Genomic DNA, 18257 nt, shown 5'->3' with positions numbered 1-18257 from the left:
ATCTCTTCAAATAAATACACTGCCAAACACTTCCAGTGGGCCATATGTGATGATTGAGAGGGCTAACTTTTGTAAGAGTCTTTCCTTTTTTTTTTTTTTTTCAGAAAGTCCTGCATAGTATACCTTTCAGTGTAGTGTTTGCTGGATGGTTTTTGTTTTCTGTGTGTTGTTTTGAGCCAAAAGTCACGCTACAAGAAATTAGATTAATAGATAATTTAACTCAGTTTTGGCATTCTATATCCTGTTTCCTTTGTACAATAAGTTTGAGGTTTAGGTTAAAATAGTTGGCATGACATCAGTGTTGCCCAGTTCTTTTTACCACCCCACCTTTCTCTTCTACTACTTTACTTTTATCCTCGTTTCTTCATCTTTTTGGTCTTGCTGTCTTCATTCTTCTGCTTCGTACGCCTCCTCTCCTCCCCTTATGTTTACCTCTCATCTCCTTTTTTCATCTCTTCCTCTCTCTATTTCTCATCCTGTCCTCCTCTCCTCTCCTTAATGGAGACAAGTTTTATGGCAGACAGTAAATGCGTCTGTGGGGTCGCTCATTCCTCTGTGAGGGAAATTAGTGCAGAACGAATTACACTGGCTTTCAGCACCAATGCTGTGCTATGGCTGACATTTGATGGTGAAATTAGCCGTGGATGCAAGTTTAATCACTCTGGCAGATTCAGCGTGTATATGTGTGTGTGTATGTGTGTGTGTGTCCCAGAACACAGTTTGCTTGAATGCCAACAGTGGCCCCTAATCTCTTGATTAGTAGGCCGACAGAAGCTGTTTCCTCTCTAAACTCTGTTCCCTGCTCAGCCATCCTTACCTAAGATGTTAAAACAAGGCCTGAAAACAGCGAGAGGAAAAGTTAATGACTGATACTGGGTCAGAGCTCAGTGCAGATCTAATTCTCAGCTGTTAATCGCACACATATGCTCACACGTTACAACTGCATATTCATTAAAAGAAGATAAGGGAAAGAATGAAAGGGTGGAGTCTGAGGAAGAGTCTGTGTGACAGCGTTCAGAATGAAAAGTCTCTTGGCCTTTGCGTTGATCCCCGTTAATCACATCGTCTCTCAGGAATTGCTGGAGACACTTGGGGACAGACACACAAACGCACACACACACACACACAAGTTCCCAGAGGATTCTCCACAGCAGCCATACATACCCAGGGATTTCAAACCCCAGACAAAAGACTCCTCCATGCAGAAGAGTGAACTGGGACAACCAGAGGAGACCCCCCATAACAACCCAGGACAGAGGCCTCTTCGTGTGGCAGGCAGAGGGACGCTGAGGGCCTCTAGCATGCCAAAGATCAAGGCTGTAGGAGGACAGGAGCTGGAGCACAAATTCCCCACACCAAGACCACACCATGACTCACTTATGAGACAGAAAGAGGCTTTTAGAGACTCATACTCACACACAAGCAGATATAATTGCATGTACGCATAAACAGGATGGTGAAATGGAACACAAAAACAGACCGAGAGAGATTAAAAGAGAGCTTTTAGCAAGAAGAAGATGTTCAGATTTGCAGCATCAGCCAAACTTTCTGCTTTTCTGTGTTTGTGGTTTTCTCTGTCTTTATTTACACAAGTTTGAACCAGACCTACACAGTGTACATTATCATGTAATCCAATAGCAATTTACCGATGACTCCGGCTTCTCCTAATGTAGAAAAATGAACATTTTGCCAACAACCACACAACAGCATTCAAAGCAAAAGTACCTCTGTAAAGCAGATGAATAACAGAATGGAGCAACAGATTTTTGGCAAACCAGTGTTTGACAAGGAAAGTCATGACAGTTGTGTTTTCTTTGTGGGGATAAAAAATCAAATACGACTGCTTTGTGTCAGAAGCAGGATAAGGAAAGTGTTAGAGGGCGTTAAGCTCTATAGAGTGAGGCAGAACACATATATTAATCATCACAACTCTTTCAGTCTCATATACACTATAAATCCAAAGTGCTGATTAGACTCCTCATGCCTAAAGTAATGCACCAGTTTTGTGCAACATCCTGCAAACTGATGAAGACATGGACATTTGAGGCTTTATGGGAGCTTCTATATCAGGGTCCTGGGCCCTAATCCAAGTACACTTGACCCCAAAGTCCAACTGTACCAAAACACAGAAGTGGACTGCCACTTAATGCCACTACAGGGAGTTTTCAACCAGTTATGAAACCGTCTAATTTGTGCTGATGCCTCTATATCAGACAGCAGCACAGTCTACCATGGATGGACCCAGATTTGGCTTCACTGCAGCCTTCAACTTGCAGTTAAAGGTTCAGCAGGAGGTGGAGGGCTGTGCACCAGACAGCAGTGGCTGCTTCCCAAGCCAGGAGCAGAGCTTTGCGTCACCGCTCTGCCGGATCAACAGCAAAAAATGCCACGTAGATGATGATGCAAGTGTACTTGACAGTGTGAAAGTTGAGTGGTGGGAGAGAAGAGAGGGGAGGGGGGGCAATTGTGCTCAGGCACGGTACAAATCAATCGTACCTAATTTGAAAATGCCCTTAATAATCTTTCATGTGCATCCAATGGATCATTTACTTTAGCACATGAATTATGTTGTGTGAGTTCAAATGAAGCAGTAGCAGGTCTGCAGCATGAATAATCTTCAATGTGTGTGTGCAAGGATGCATGTATGTTGTTTACAAAACTGCAAAAAATAATACTACATAAGTGCCAAAATCTAAACATTTTAAAATCCTTTAAAGTTCATACAGGAAGTAGGGAGTTGGTAAATTTTTACGTAAAAACTCATCAGGAAACTGATGCACTGAGAGACACTACAATATACTGAGCCCAAATGAGAAACCTATCAGGAACTTACTGAGCAGCTGCAACAAAATGTATGTTACTGGTGCGATAAATTTTAACTAAGCAAAACTTGGATGAAGCCAAGATATATAAATGCAGTAGTGATGGCAGATATGCTGATATACGTCACTGTAGGGATAAAGTTAAGTAATACAGTGACATCTAAAAGAATAAAAATAATCTAATACTACAGTAATGATCTATTGCTCTGAATCTTTAGTCTACTTTTTTAATGATTAAGTACTTAAAAAACACTACTTTCTCCCCATACTGTTTTTATATGCTGTCTTGCTGAGTAACACAGTTATAGCAAAAAAATAAGATATTTACATTAAGGCTATAATCTACTTGAGAAAGGTGGAGATTTTAATGATATTAGTAGATGATATACCTCCGACCCACTCAGTGTTTGGAATTAACCTCACCTCCGTCTTCGCCCGTGCTGTCTCCGTTAACACATACCACTGTGTCACACGGTCGTGAAACCAGAGGCCCACGTTTCCAAAGTGCGAGGGCCGTTTTCCTTAACTATGTATCCTATATATGGGAATTCTTAGGGAATGTTTGCTGATATTCTTGGGAATTCCCATCCAGAAAACTTCCCAGAAGTAGAGAGGTGTTTCATCTTTGGAAATCCCAGGCTAACTGCGTGAGCTTCTCGTCGCTTGAACCGGCTAAAGGGTGCTCTGCAGCCGATAAGGCATTTCCAAGTGCACTTTGTGAAAATAGAATTTTGTGGGAATACACTTTGCTGATTGTTTTTGCATGTTTTATCAGTGTAATCTAAAGAGCAGAGTAAAAGCTTCAGATCCACTTTAATTTGGGCTGTTTATTTAGTCTTAGATGGAAGGAATGCTGGCTGAAACACAGTATTTACAAGACTTCTGCTGTACATCTCCTGTTTTTGGGGCTGTATGAGTTTGCATCTATGTGTGTGTGTGTGTGTGTGTGTGTGTGTGTGTTATACAAGCTATAATTTGCTACAGCTTTGTTTAGATTGTCAAAGCAGAACGCAGCACAGAGGCCATATTAAATTCTAGCAGTGCTCTGGTACGACACACACAAGCAGATAGTTCACAATCACACAGCTTGTCAGGCTGCAGTGTGCATAAAAGAGAGGTGTCAGACCTGGGTTTCTTTGTCTGCCTCTTTGTATCTCTCCCCCTCTCTCTATCTCTATCTCTCACACATACACACACGCGCACACACACACGAAGGTGCTTGCACCACACCTGTGTGTGATTTTCAGGGGATCACATGCTGTCCTGGACGCGGAACGGTGACAAGCTGCGAGTAGATTTATAGCTGTGATGAGGAGTTGTCCCAGTGCAGGTCTGGTGTATCAGTTACCTCCTCACACATAGAGCAGTTTAAAAAGCTTTGTGTGCCGTAAAACTCTGATCCACTCCATTAATGGGCCTGAAGTTTCTTTTGGACGCTCCTTGTGCGTGTGTGTGTATGTGTGTCTACATGTGTTCACCGTTGCCTGTACCAATGTGTGCGCCTTTTATAACTAGGTCTATAAAGTCAGGATTTGACTATGCCTGAACAACATTTGGCCTTGGATGATTTTTATGAGCTTGGCTATGTTGCAAAACATGTAGCTCATTTTTAGGATTGTTGAAGTCATGTCTAATAGGTTGTCTTTAAGATTTAAGATCTGCCTCGACCTGTTTTCCAACTATTTAGCAGTCTGTTTCACAGCATCAGATTAATTCTATGGTGTGATTGTGAGCCATTCTGCAGCACGGATTGGCTTAACAGTTTTTTACCTTGGACATTTTAAACACACTGTGAGGCACAGACAGAGAAACACAGCCTTTGGTGTTAAATGTATTTTTGTGTATTACTTTCGCAATCATGGATTTTTACTTTTGACATATTTGTTCAAAGAAAACATTGAAAGACACATTTTAATAGCACTTAATATGTATTTTTTTTATGAAATAATCACACATACACATAAAAGTAAAGCAAAATAAACACAAAACTGAATGATAATGTTGTGGATTTATCTCTGCACAATAAAATGTTTGGTTCACTGTAGTCAATGGGGTGAAACCATAAGGGACACAGCTGTTTTTTCTTGAGGTCTGCTTCACATCAGCTCACTTATTACACATGAATATTTTCTTTTGTTTTAATCTCCATTTTCTTTTCATAATTATTATGATATTGACAGATTTTTTTTCTTTCATCTTTCAAATTTGTGTCAAATTGTCTTTCCAGATGGTTGTATATTTATATAAGCAACACTTGGCAGTCATGAAGCATCCTACAACACAGAAAATGAACAAAATAACAGTATTAGATTGGGCCCTCCTAGCTTCCTGACTGTAGAAATGTCACTGCACAGAGCCTGAATTAAAAACGGGCTACTTTCTTTTTTTCCTTCGTCATCTACCTCCTGTCTTCTCATCTTTTCTACACCATTTTTCTTCCTTCCACATCTGGAAACAATGTGCCGAGTGCAGCCCTGGTGTGTAAATCCTCCTGTTGTTTTATCAGTGGAGATCAGTAGGAGAGAAGTCATAAAATAAGAAGAGCATAATTCTTCAGATTGGGACGAAAGCTGCCAAACTGTCTGGGATGTTTGTGTATCGGTGTGTTTGCATGTGTGAGAAAATGTTCATGTGCATATTTTATGTTGTTTTGTATATGTATATTGTATTCATCAATCGTTTCAACCCAGACTAAACTGTAGTATTTGTCTTTAAAACATGTTTAATTCCTTTCTTTGTCCCTCTCTTTCTTTGTCCTCCTTGGCCTACAGGAGGAGCAGGAGACCAGCTACACCATCCTTCGCGCTCGGGGCTGTAATGTGACTCTGAACGGTCTGAAGCCCAACACTGCCTACCTGCTGCAGATTAGAGCTCGGACCGCTGCCGGATATGGAGCCAGCAGCCCCAGTTTCCAGTTTGAGACCAGCCCCGACTGTAAGTTCAGCTCAGAATAGAAATTTTATAGTGATTCTTTTACTGCTGTTTTAGATTAAACTGGTATATGGGGGGTATGAAGATGAGGCACAAGGCCAATATTGTCCTTTCATAAAAAATAACTGATTATGAAACCAGTCCTATCTATGTTATTTTTTTGTCCTGGATTTCAAAGAATGTTTTTTCCTTTTCTAATAGCTGTGTCAGAAACTGTAGTATGAAGTAACAGCTATAAGGTCAGCACTGCCACATGACTTGTTGCTCTCTGTCTTTCAGCAGCCTTCTCTATCTCCAGTGAGAGCAGCCAGGTGGTTCTGATCGCCATTTCCTCCGCCGTGGCCATCATCCTGCTCACTGTGCTGCTCTACGTCCTGATTGGCAGGTCTGTACTAGTCACTTGAGTGTTTTCTCCTCCAATCACAGCAAACCTTTTGCTCTCTTCCCTCAGTGGTACCTGAAAAATAACTGTATATGTATCTTTCAAAGTGACCTTACACGTTTCAACACCACATACTGTAAATTTTGATATGTCAGCAAATACACTTCCATCTATCTTTCTCTCTCCCTCATAACTTCTGTAACATGTACTGTCACAACTGTGTGTATGTATGTATATAAGAGAAACCTACAAATTGTGTGTGCATGCCCGTGTGTGTGTGTGTGTGTGTGTGTGTGGCTGAAGTTGGCAGTCAGTACTGTTCAGAGAGAGTATAAATCCATGGCTCATTATAAGACTTACTGATCCTCTCTTGGTTTATAAGAGCTGGGATTACACACACACACACACACACACACACACACACATGCACATACACGCAGAATTCCTACTAGCCTCAAGGCTGGGCCAATGGGTGAAGTCTTATTGGGAGATGTGGCACTACTTATGACCTTTCTCTGTTTGGATTGGCAGGTTTTGTTGCCACAGTAAATCCAAACATCCTGATGAAAAAAGACTGCACTTTGGCAACGGCCACTGTAAGTACTGCACCCTGTTTCCCCGAGGCTTGGTTCCATCTATCCTCTCTGCATTTCACCGTTCACAGAATACAAATACATCTAGGTAGTCACAGCGTAGATATAGTTTGATAGTCACAAGCGGGAAGTTGTTTTCCTTGTGTGTCTTTATCAGTGGTGGTTGTTTAGAGCAGCTGTTTCCAAGCTTGAAGTGGTTTCCCCTTTACTTCGGTTCGTTTGGTCATATGAGAAGACAGTAATCGGACCGAGACCATGTTAAGAAGACGGTTTCTCGGTCCATTTGCGAACCAATCCTGGAGGCTTCATTTGGATAGGGAACAAGATCAGACTGTTCTCTTTGCCAGCTGCGGCATGAGCTGAGACTCAAGGTTTAAACTGTCTCTAATTATAGGGTTTACTCCAGAGGAAAGTCCTTTCCATTGATACATTTTTGACCAGTGACAAGTAAGTCTTACTCACGTGGCTTTTTAATGCAGTTGAAAGTAACAATCTCTGATGTGGACCATCACAAAGGGACAAAAGGTTTAACATAACTCACATTCTCTTGCCTCCTATTTGTTGCTTCTTTATTCATATATGATGTGGAATTTATTAGGACAACTCCTACCTTTGACCTTTACCCAGGTATTGGCCCCAAACTCCCTAAGGATTGAACTGTATGCTGTTTCATGAAAAGTATGGATGGGTCAGATGTAAAGCATAAATTTCTCCACAGGGACTAATAAAGTACAAATTTATTACCTAAAGGATAGGTTCACTTTTTTTTTTTAAGTCTGTCTTAAAAACAGTACCCACATACTTATATATACATTGAAAGTGTTTTCAGTTGCTGTGATTGTTCCTTTTTAGTTCATTTGTGTGCTTGTATCACAAATCAGCTGCACATTAATGACTGTGTGGCTTGTTCAACTTAGCAGCATCTGCAGTCGTATTCTAACTCTAATTTGCTGCCTTAACTGGCTTCTGTTCGCTTGAAGGAAATTCCTCACCGACACTCAATTATCGAGACAATGAAGACTCCACCATTTACAAATTTTTGGTTTTGTCGCCCAGTTTCATTGTAGACATATCATCACTTATCATCAATATGTATTCCGTGTTGTCTTCACATAAAAGCTGAGCGGCAGCAAGGTGACATGTCTGTACAAAGTCATATGTGGATTTAAGGACACATATAAAGAGGCACAGAGTTTTTACATGGTCATTAACTGATGCAATCTGCTCTCATCTGCTGCAGTGCGTCTGCCGGGTATCAGGACCTACGTGGACCCCCACACGTACGAGGATCCGAGCCAGGCTGTGCATGAGTTTGCAAAGGAGCTGGACGCCTCCTGCATCGCTATCGACAAAGTGGTGGGAGCAGGTGAGAACCAACAAGGAAAAATGCTTGATCAGACTTTGCTGCATACACAGACATCATGCAGTGTACTTCAGACAAGAAAAATTCAACTAAAGCTGGTTTGCAAAATGAAAATTCAGTTCAGTTCACTGACATTCTGAAAACAGTTTTCTAAACAGGGGTTAATTCTGCCGGTCAGTTAGGGTCCGATCACACAGGAAGCTTTTTGAAGGCAGCAAAACTTGGGCACTGCACTGCCTTTTTTTACACTAATGGCCACTAGTTTAAAAAAAATGCTTGCTGCACCTTTTTATTGTCGCCAGGTAAGCACCCCATGGTCTCCTTTTCCTAACCTCAAGCTACCTTTTTTTCTTAACAATAATTAGTATCTAGTTCCTAAAATGGACAGGCAGACAGTACTTGCTGCAGCTCTGGTTGAGGTTGAGAGGCTATCAGCAAATAGTTTGTTGGGCGCAGGGAAACGGAGATCTGTGTGGCTACATTAGACCCTAAAAAAGAGGGTGGGTCATGGGGAATACCGCCAGTCGGTCCAGGGGCTTCGCCTCCATGATGGTCATTTCCAGGCATATTTTAGGAAGACTCAGGGGCAGTTTGACAACCTGCTGACGTTGGGTGCTTTTCCACTCTGAGCTGAAGTTTTTCAACTCAAGGAGTTCAGAGCACTCCGACAAAAACGCCAGGTGCAGAAACGTGAAGCGCAATCTCATTAAAAACAAATAAGAAAGGTGCCTCTATCTGCCAAAATGCATTTTGTGTGAAAGATCAGTGACTTTCTAGAAATACTCCAGACTATGTTAGACTGTCACTAGTAGTATACATTCAGTGAAGTGAACTGTCTATTCCTAACTCTCCCTGAATTCTCTTAAGTATTAGCAGTTAGCTAGCACCTCATTGAACAAAGCAGAGACATAAATTAAGATAAATAAACTCACATCTGGAAATGTTTATTAGTCCAGAAAACAGGTGCTAAAGAGTCATTCCAAATTTGTTTTTTTAAACTGCAAAAGAAAGAGCAGGTTAAGAGAAAGAAATGGTTTCTTCCTTTCCCCAGCCTCCTCTTTCCTACTCTCACCTCACAGTAACTTCCTTCGACTTTCTTACTCTTTCACGCTCTGTTTAAATGACAAAGACACACCAAGTGCTCAAGCACATATAGAAAAAAAATGAGGTGCATGTAGAGCTCCCATATATCTACATTTTTGTAGCAGCAGGCTAGTTTAACTGTGTGCCATATACTGCACAGCTGGGAATGAGAAAGCATTTAATGCCCCAGCTTGAAGTCCCTTCTTTCCAGCCCTCCTCTATGATGGAGGGAGAGATGGTGAAATTAGAAGTTGTTCTGCTCACCTTCAGTTGGCTCATTTTTAACTTTCCTCTTTCCACCCTATATATTTTACACCTTCATTCTCTTATTTCTTCACATTTCCCACAGGCGATTGCCTGATGCTCTAATTCTGAAGTCGAAGGAACGCAACAGTAAAACAAGCCTCCTCCCCTCTCCTCTCTTCTCCTCTCATCATGTACTCCCTGATAACTTGAGCAGGAGTGCAGACGGGAGGGTAATGCATTGTGATTCATGTCGAGTGCAGGCAGAATAGATGGAGAGTAAAGCACACAGCCGAAGCACAGAGGCCGGTCTCCTGAGTCCCAACAGCCCTCCACATTGTAAAGCTGTCAGGACGGCCTGAGAGTCTAATACCTGACTCCACACTGGACTATGCTACACTCCACAATGCATTTTTCATAGTAGATAGCAGGCACAAAGCATATGAATAGCTATAGGGCTACAATGATACATAGGTAGATATTGGCTTATTTATTAGAACTCAGCTATATACAAGTCAGTCTCTACTTCTGATATGAAGTGTTTGTATTTATTTATGTAGACTCTATCAGTGCTACACTGATTCTCTGTGGGAATCCCTTTTTGTGATTTTCATTTTACACAATTACAGACCAATTACAGGGCCATGCAATTCATGCATCATTACTAGCTGCAAAAACATTGCAATGGCATTGTTTTTACCTTGTGAGTCTGTGTGTGTGTCATCATGGCGAAATCTGCTCCTGTTGGAAACTACCAAAGAAGCAGTTTGAGTATTTGGGAGGTGTTTATATGCCTGTCTGTCTGTCTGTCTGTCTGTCTGTCTGTCAAATGTGCAAAATGCAGTCACAACCCTTTACAGGTGTGTAGTTGAGATCATATTGAAGGGAGAATTTGAAGAGGTGTGTGGTCTGAACAAGGGGAGGGAAAAACAGGGGTAGAAAGTGGGTAAGGGGCCACACACACACACACACACACACACACACTTTACGCTGCTGGCGGACATTTGACTTCACTTGTGGATCACTGCATCACTGCGAGATGGTCTCTCGTTAAATTTACATGTGAAGCAATGTCGCAGCCATACAGAAGAGAGAAAAATATGATCAGTGGAAAACACAAGGGAAAATATTGTATTAATAATATGATATATAATTAACACCACCCTCTGTATCATCCCTTTAAAACCAATATCAGTTGAACCCTAATACCCTCACACACACTTGAGTTAACACCAAAGAAGGCTACACTATAGTATATGATACATTTTTAATGTGCACAGTGCATGGCCGAGACAAAGTATATTTATTTTAGTGTGTCTCCATACTTACATGAAGTTCAACATCCCATTGTGCAGTCTATTTTTAATCTATGCTGGAAAGCAACTGTGAGATCATGTTCAGTTTTACTCAGTACCAAATAATTGCCTCGCGTTCACTCTACAACAACAAACTTTAGGTGTTAGATGATTGGAGCCACTTGAGGCAATCGCTCTTTGGAGAGTCCAATGCTGTACTTAGCTTAAGGATCACATTCATTTACACCTTAAAGACAAAATGATGATTGTTTTGTTCGCCTTTAGCAAGCACAGCTCCCTTGAGGCTTTGACAGTAATTGCTTTTGGGATATAATGTGTTGTTGCTACATGCGATTGCTAATGAAATAATAGTTTTACTGGGATATATATATATATATTTTTTTAGTAGTAACCAGTACAGTAGTAGACACAACATGTCTTGTCTTAGGATATGGACAGAAAACCCTCGGAATATTTTGATGTCTTCAGAAAAAGCATGAGATCCACCATATATCCACATATCCACCACGTATTTCAGCCACCTTAAAAGTCAATGATATTATAAGACTACACTGTATTTGAAATATTTTCTTGCTTTACCGTACACACTAACTGGTGAAGGCAATGATAGACCAACAACTCCTAAAGTATACTGTTCATTCAATGGCATATGGTGGTTTTGAGATAACAGCTTCAGTACCCATCAGAAAGGACAGTCAATTGGCAAGGTAAAGCTATAAAAACATTCTAAATATAGCGTACACTTGAACTAGTGTTAATTTTTAGGGGGCTTTTTTTTTTAAGTGGCTACCAAACCAACCAGCTGAGGCATCGTTTGCTCATCACCATTTCATTGTATGTACTTGATGTGGGTGTTTGCTTCCCAGAAGTTGTTCTAAACAAACATTGTGATTTGGTCTCTTGGAATGCCGGTTAGCAGGGAGAGGAAGTGAGACTTCAGCTCTTGACTCTAAATCTATTGTAAAATCAGTAAATGCCAAGTGAACACCAGAGGTGAACATTAAAGCCTGAGCCATGATGTAAACAGTTTCGTCTGTCATCTCGAATACAACCACCCACCAGTGTGATTCTTATAAAACCATGTAAGCCCTCTAAACAATCCACAACATACTTCTTCTTTTGCCATCCCTGCCTCAATCCCCATCTGTCTTCATTAAACATGTTAACAAGACTTTGATCTTCTTGCCAATCGGTGATTGTGTGTTAAAAGACAGAACACATGCTCCGCTCTGCTTACATGGGTAAGACTTTCACATCAAAGTGGGATACCTATAGCTCCACTCAGAGCAGGAAAGGAGTCAGTGTCCCTAATCAAGCCTTATTAGACTGAGATCTTCTTTCTCAGAGTGACCACATAAAAAAGGTGCCTTGGCCTGGCTCGTCCGTCCATCGCCGAGGGCCAGAGGAACAGGCCTGCGCTTGGTATTTAGACAGGTTGTAATTATTCTAGTTTAAGTTCTTCCAGACCCCACTGCTTCAAGTCCAAGGTCTGACCCATGCTCTCTGATCCAGAGCTGCTATGGGAAATGATTGTACAGGACTGAGGGAGATCTGCACATGTCTCAGCTCTGAGATCACCTCGCATGAGCACACTCAATATGCATATACATTTTAGGGGAAAACACACACAGAAATACATGCACACATATGTACACATTCTCATCCTCTACAGTGCCGCCAAATCCCCGTCACCAGCTGTAACATGGCTGGCTGCCTTTGAAGTGGCCAGCCGAGCTTACAGTACCTGGTGAAACTCACAAAACACACACACATAGGCACGGGCTAAGGTAAACACACATATCCCCTCACCAGCAAGGAATTCTAATTGTTCTCTCCCAGAGTGGATGTTGAGTCACGCTGCGTTTTAATACGACACTGAAGCAAAGTTGAAAGATCATTTTGCTCGCTGAGCTGTTATTTGGACTGTGGATTCGGGTGGATCAGTTTCAAAGTTTATTACTACACATGATGTTATTACTATAATTAATGGTCGTAACACATAATTATGTTGTGATCCCTCTCCAAAATCAATAAATACTTTTCCTGATTAATGGGAGTTGAGTAATGACAGAGGCAATCATCAAGATCCTCTTTGATCTGCGGCTTCAGCTTTGACTCTAAGTGGTCATCTCATCTGTAAAATTTGTGCATCGTAACACCTCAAACAACAGTTGAAACGCTTCTCAGTCATGCTAAGCTTGTTAAGAATGCTCTTAATGATGAAACTGACCTAGCCATGGGTTAAGTGACTTCAAACATTCTGTTAAAAATGGATGACACTTTAAACACAGCTTCTCTTTTTGGCTGTTGCAGTGGCACGTTATAAGAAATACACTTAGAGGTTTCCAGACATGGCAGCTAGGTCTGTTACCCAGTAATCCTGATGTAGATTCCTGTTTTGTTAGCTTTAGTAGCTAATCCAGGGGGATAATTTCTGTCTTTTACTTTTGATTGGGCTCAAAGTGTTATTAAAGTATTTATGTGAAACTTACTGCATGTTTAGTTGTCTTTACAATGAAGGTGTTGAGTGTAAAGAAAGACCCATAATCTGAATGGATACAATTAGTTAAAGGAGCAATAAGGTTGAAAAATGACAGAATTGTCCTCACAGTCGGACCATCAAAGATTCAGGTCTGAATCTGCCTGACAAAGCTGTGAAACTCAAGCACAGATACAGCATACTAGCACCAGTAGAGATGAGATTTGAGATTTATATTCATAAGATTCAGCGCTCTGTTAACACAGGTTAAACACAACGCTTAACAACTGTCTCCAGAGCCACTCTCCTCCCGGCAAATGGTCAGTTAGCCAACACAGCAGCAGTGGCTAACATCCGATACTGAGCCTTTAAATGGTCCCAACAAACTCACACAGACACTGAAAGGGCTCTACTCTGTTGTCTAACCAGATAATAACCATCAGGTTGCATTGGCTGTGTGATCCTGTGCAGAGAAGACCTCTCATGGTACAGAGACAGAAAGAGACTGAGCAAATCAAAATGCTTCACGCAGCTCTACAATGAAATAAGAGTGGACGAATAGAGAATAAGAATATCCAAATCCTAAAACTGAAAACTGAATATCCTCAACAAACAAAAATCTAATAGTGGAATATTTGGGTCCAGCCCTGTTTTGCACACTGAATCAGTTCCTGTTGGATGACAAATAATTAATTAATTAAAGATATTAAAATGGCCCATGGGGAGTAGAATATAAGTCTTCATTGGTTAGCATTGCATCTAACCTTTAGGACATACAACTTAGTTTCTAATGGATTTTCATATGAACAAACATTTGGACAATTTTTCTCAAGATATATCTTGATAAAGATATACCTATAAGATATATAGACCTTAAAATAAGGGAGGAGAAAATACAAACTTATAGCAGTAAGAATTAATACAATTTAATAAACAAGGATTGTGATATTAGTAAAAAGTCAGAGAAGTGAAATTCTGACATATGTGTTTAAGATAAAAAAAAGAAAGAAGAAAAAAGCTCATTATTTTCCTTTGTTGTATCTTGCATGATTTTATCCTCAGGTGAGTTTGGCGAGGTGTGCAGTGGTCGCCTGAAGCTGCCCAGCAAGAAGGAGATCTGCGTGGCCATCAAGACTCTCAAAGGAGGATACACAGACAAGCAGAGGCGGGACTTTCTTGCTGAGGCGTCAATCATGGGACAGTTTGACCACCCCAACATCATCAGGCTGGAGGGGGTGGTAACACGCAGTAAGTACATCCATAACTCATGACCTAAAGATACATTGAAGGAAACTAACTTTGTGAAAACCAAATCACGATTGGCAATAATGCTCGAAAAATAAGGTTTAAGCACAAGAAATGAACAGAACAGAATCAAATAGAGTAGACTAGAAGAACACATGGCAGAAGACAATAGAGTAGGACAGAACAGGAATAGAGTACAGTGAAATAAGAAAGAGAACGAGAGAACCGAGATGTGATTTGCATTCACATTCCATCACAGATTCGGCATCTCCAGAGAGTCTTTTTACCGATTCCGGATTTGCAATTGTCTTTGACAAATGGCTCTAAAGTGGCTGACACTTCTGTGAAAGAGCGCAGGAGTTTTATTGAGTTGCCGTGGTGTAAATCTCTGCAGATCAATGTGCTCTGATCAAAGCCTGTGTCCAAAGCAGGCATAAATCCATAAATCCATATCTCTGACTCGCTACCCTCTGGGCCTCTTTATAAGACTATCATTAGCACACAGAAGGCCTCTTTAAAAAGGAATGACTGCAGAAAAAGGGAAATAATGAGTCTGAACTTTGTCGCTGAGAAATGGGCCCGGCCTCTATCTCTCCCTGCGGCACCAGGCTTGTTAAGTAGTTCTGCCAGTGTGGTTATTCTAAAGAGTGGAATAAAATACATGGAGAACTTCCCTTACTTTATTGTCCCCAATATGGGTTCCTCTTATTCTGTCTCTTTTTTTCTTCACTCCCCTTTCTTTGTGTCATCTCGATGTCTTAATTGCTCCCTGCCGCTTAAATTTCAGTCATTTTAATTCAGTGACTCGCTTGCACGGCTTCCTCTGATCAAAAACAGCATCACTGAGGAACCACAGTGTAATGTGCAAACAGCAAGAGGCGGGACATTCGAACCATATTGTCTGAATTAATTATTGGTCCTTTTTTCTGTTTCTCTTTGGCTTTCTATTTGCAGTTATAGGTTTTGCAGACACGTCAGGCAACTGCAAAAAAAAGAAAGAAAGAAAAATCCCAACGGATATATACGGCAAATTGATATTTCAGACACACTTGTGATTCATCATTTTGAGTCACCACTAACAGGAATAGAGCTGTAAAATTGTAATTCACACGTGTCCTCTCAGGGGTAACGATGAAACATTGCATTGTGGGACTTTTTTTGCACACACACACACACAAAAAAAAGATATATTTGCATTTATTTATTTTATTTTTTTAATCAGTTTAAACCACATATTTTTGAGAATTCTGGGAATCAGATTAAAACAGTGGGAAGATAATTAAATAAAAATGAAAAAATAGAAAATAGTGAGGATTTTTCGACATTGTCAAAATTATATTTTACATTATAAAATCATTATTTTATTTTTTTCATTTGGAAAATAAATGTACTTCACGTTAATAAATCCAAAACTTTTTTTGCAAAGGTCATAAAAAGTAAAAAATAACTGTGAAAACTGTAGTAAGGAAAACAAATTCACTCACAGATTCAGCTTTGTTCCTGCCGTCTTGTTATTCAGCCTTGAACACAGGACATCCTGAAAGTGAAAGCGCCTTTATGTGTGTGATCCCTCATCAGTGAGACTGTTTGTGTAATACATCTTACAGGGCACTACTCTTCCTATTAATGTCCAGCCACTGAAAAATGCTGCAATAACACAAGACTGGGGTTTCACTTGCTGCTTCTAGACTAATAGGGGAAGCTCAATATTCAGCACTGTGAGTGTGTGTGTGTGTGTGTGTGTGTGTGTGTGTGTGTGTGTGTGTGTACATGACATTTGGAGGGATACCCCTGAACACATGTGCGTGAGCTGGAGCAGCATAAGTGCAGGGCATAGTTTTAGGAGGTCCATTTGATATGCTCTCACACACAGACACACACACACACACACACACACACACACACACCTACACGCACACACACTGCTGTAGGGTGATTTATTAAGCTGCTCCTGTTAATTCTTAATAATCCTGAGACTTTCACACCCCATTTACCTTGCTGCTGCTTTTGGCTGATCCACAGGCTGCATATTTGTAGGCGCGCACCTCCACACACACACACACACACACACATGTATGTACTCTTTTCTCCCACACACACCCACACTTGCACGCACACACACTGAAACTTGTGTTCACAGAAGAAAGGGGCTTGGGGGCCTTTATCTTATGCTGCCAATGTTGAGAATAGAGAGAAAAAGGGAAGGGAAGAGGGCGGAGGACAGGAGGGAGGACCGGGTGTGTGTGTGGGTTCCCGTCTGAGACTATAAAAGCCGTCCGCTGGTAAACGGAGCGATCCATCACAGCCTTTTAGGGATAGGAGGGGGGTGTGGGTGGAGGGTGTTTATCTGTATCTGTGACTGTGTTTAAATGATGAGAGATTTTTTACTGTAAATGTAAGAAGGAGTGTTGCAAATGTATTGAGAAGCTGCTGGGAGAGTTGGGTTTTTTTTGAGCTGGCAAAAAATAGCTGAAAATGGCATGTCTTAGGGAAACACATATATTAGGGAAAAACTGAGAAGCTAAAATTTAGTTTTAATTAGGGTATGCACTGTATGTTTTACTATGAACACAAACTGGAAGTCAGAGTTTATTTGTTTAATTTCCACTCCTTAACTCAAGCACACCTTCTGTCTTGGCTCATTTACTTCGAGCTGCTTGTTGTGCCAAATAGGTCTTTTTTTTGTCAGCGTCTGATTGGCTCATAGGGACATTTTGAATTGCAATTTGCACCAGATCTGCTTTGATTAAATTAAAAACACTGAGTCAGCCAACTTCCATCATTACTAATGGAAAGTTTATTTTTTTTCCCAGTGAGAATAATAGATTTGTTTCTTTTAACAAGCGATTCCATCACCCTCTCCACTCAGCCTGTGTCATTCCTGAAAAAAAAGAAACAAAACGACGTCTCGCCAGATGTGGGGAGGGTTCGCATTAATACATGCAGGAGGGATGGGAGGAAAAGGGAAGGATGGGGTGATGGGGGAAGAGAGGCAGGGATGAGAGAGAGAAGGTAGGTCGGGAATGAAAGAGGGCAGGGGGAGGGGGGGTGGAGGGCACATTAATCAGAATAAAATGGAGAAGAAGCATACGGCTGGTGGTAAGTCAAGAACGAAACAGGGGGAACATCTGGGACACAAACAAGTCCTGACACCGACACAGTTCATTTAACAATAGCTGATTTAAGGGTTTCTTAAAGAGTTTTTTTTCTCCTTTTCCACCCTGTAATAAACCTGGTGTTGGCCGTAGTTTGATCAGGTACAGATGATAGCAGGCGGCGTGGATTTACAGCCAGATCTTCCACAGAAATAAAGATGTCACACTTTGACAGCTGACCTGCTGGGACCCTAAAACTATGACTAGGATGATTTTATTCGTGTGTGTGTGTGTGTGTGTGTGTGCAACAGAAAGAAAAGACGTCAACCTGGTCCCCATCAGGGCCCATGCACGTCTGCTTTAAGTCAAGTTACAGCCCTCCCTGTTGACTTCCTGTGACTTTACCAGTTTCAGAAAATAAATCTAAAATTAATATGTTGCTAAGCTACGAGTGTCTTTGTTGGTGGAGTGTTTGGCTGTTGGTTCTGTTGCACAGCAATCAGAAGTCATTGTTCTGACTTTAGGAGTGACACAACTAACATGATGTAACCAAGGATTGAAACCTCCCTCTCTGCCACAGGTAAACCCGTCATGATTGTCACAGAATACATGGAGAACGGATCCCTGGACAGTTTCTTGAGAGTAAGTATTAACACACGCACACACACACATTTGGGGACTAGAATGGATCATGACGCATCTAGT

General features: G+C 41.1%; 1 protein-coding gene across 5 annotated transcripts in view; it reads left to right on the top strand.

Annotated features, from left to right (window-relative positions):
- epha3 (eph receptor A3) overlaps positions 1 to 18257 on the top strand; it is a 112113-nt gene that overhangs the window by 75041 nt on the left and 18815 nt on the right. For 3 of the 5 annotated variants that reach the window (XM_033616340.2, XM_078174413.1, XM_033616361.2), the window contains exons 7-12: positions 5594 to 5756; positions 6033 to 6138; positions 6667 to 6731; positions 7969 to 8094; positions 14275 to 14460; positions 18133 to 18194. In XM_033616340.2, coding sequence (XP_033472231.1) covers positions 5594 to 5756; positions 6033 to 6138; positions 6667 to 6731; positions 7969 to 8094; positions 14275 to 14460; positions 18133 to 18194 — 708 coding nt within the window. The remainder of the gene's footprint in view (positions 1 to 5593; positions 5757 to 6032; positions 6139 to 6666; positions 6732 to 7968; positions 8095 to 14274; positions 14461 to 18132; positions 18195 to 18257) is intronic. The other 2 variants (XM_033616347.2, XM_078174412.1) reach the window with 1 other exon arrangement.

Source organism: Epinephelus lanceolatus, chromosome 14 (genome assembly GCF_041903045.1).
Source record: "Epinephelus lanceolatus isolate andai-2023 chromosome 14, ASM4190304v1, whole genome shotgun sequence".
Lineage (NCBI taxonomy): Eukaryota > Metazoa > Chordata > Actinopteri > Perciformes > Serranidae > Epinephelus > Epinephelus lanceolatus.
The sequence above is the reverse complement of the archived record's forward strand: the minus strand, read 5'-3'. Positions and strand labels throughout refer to the sequence as shown.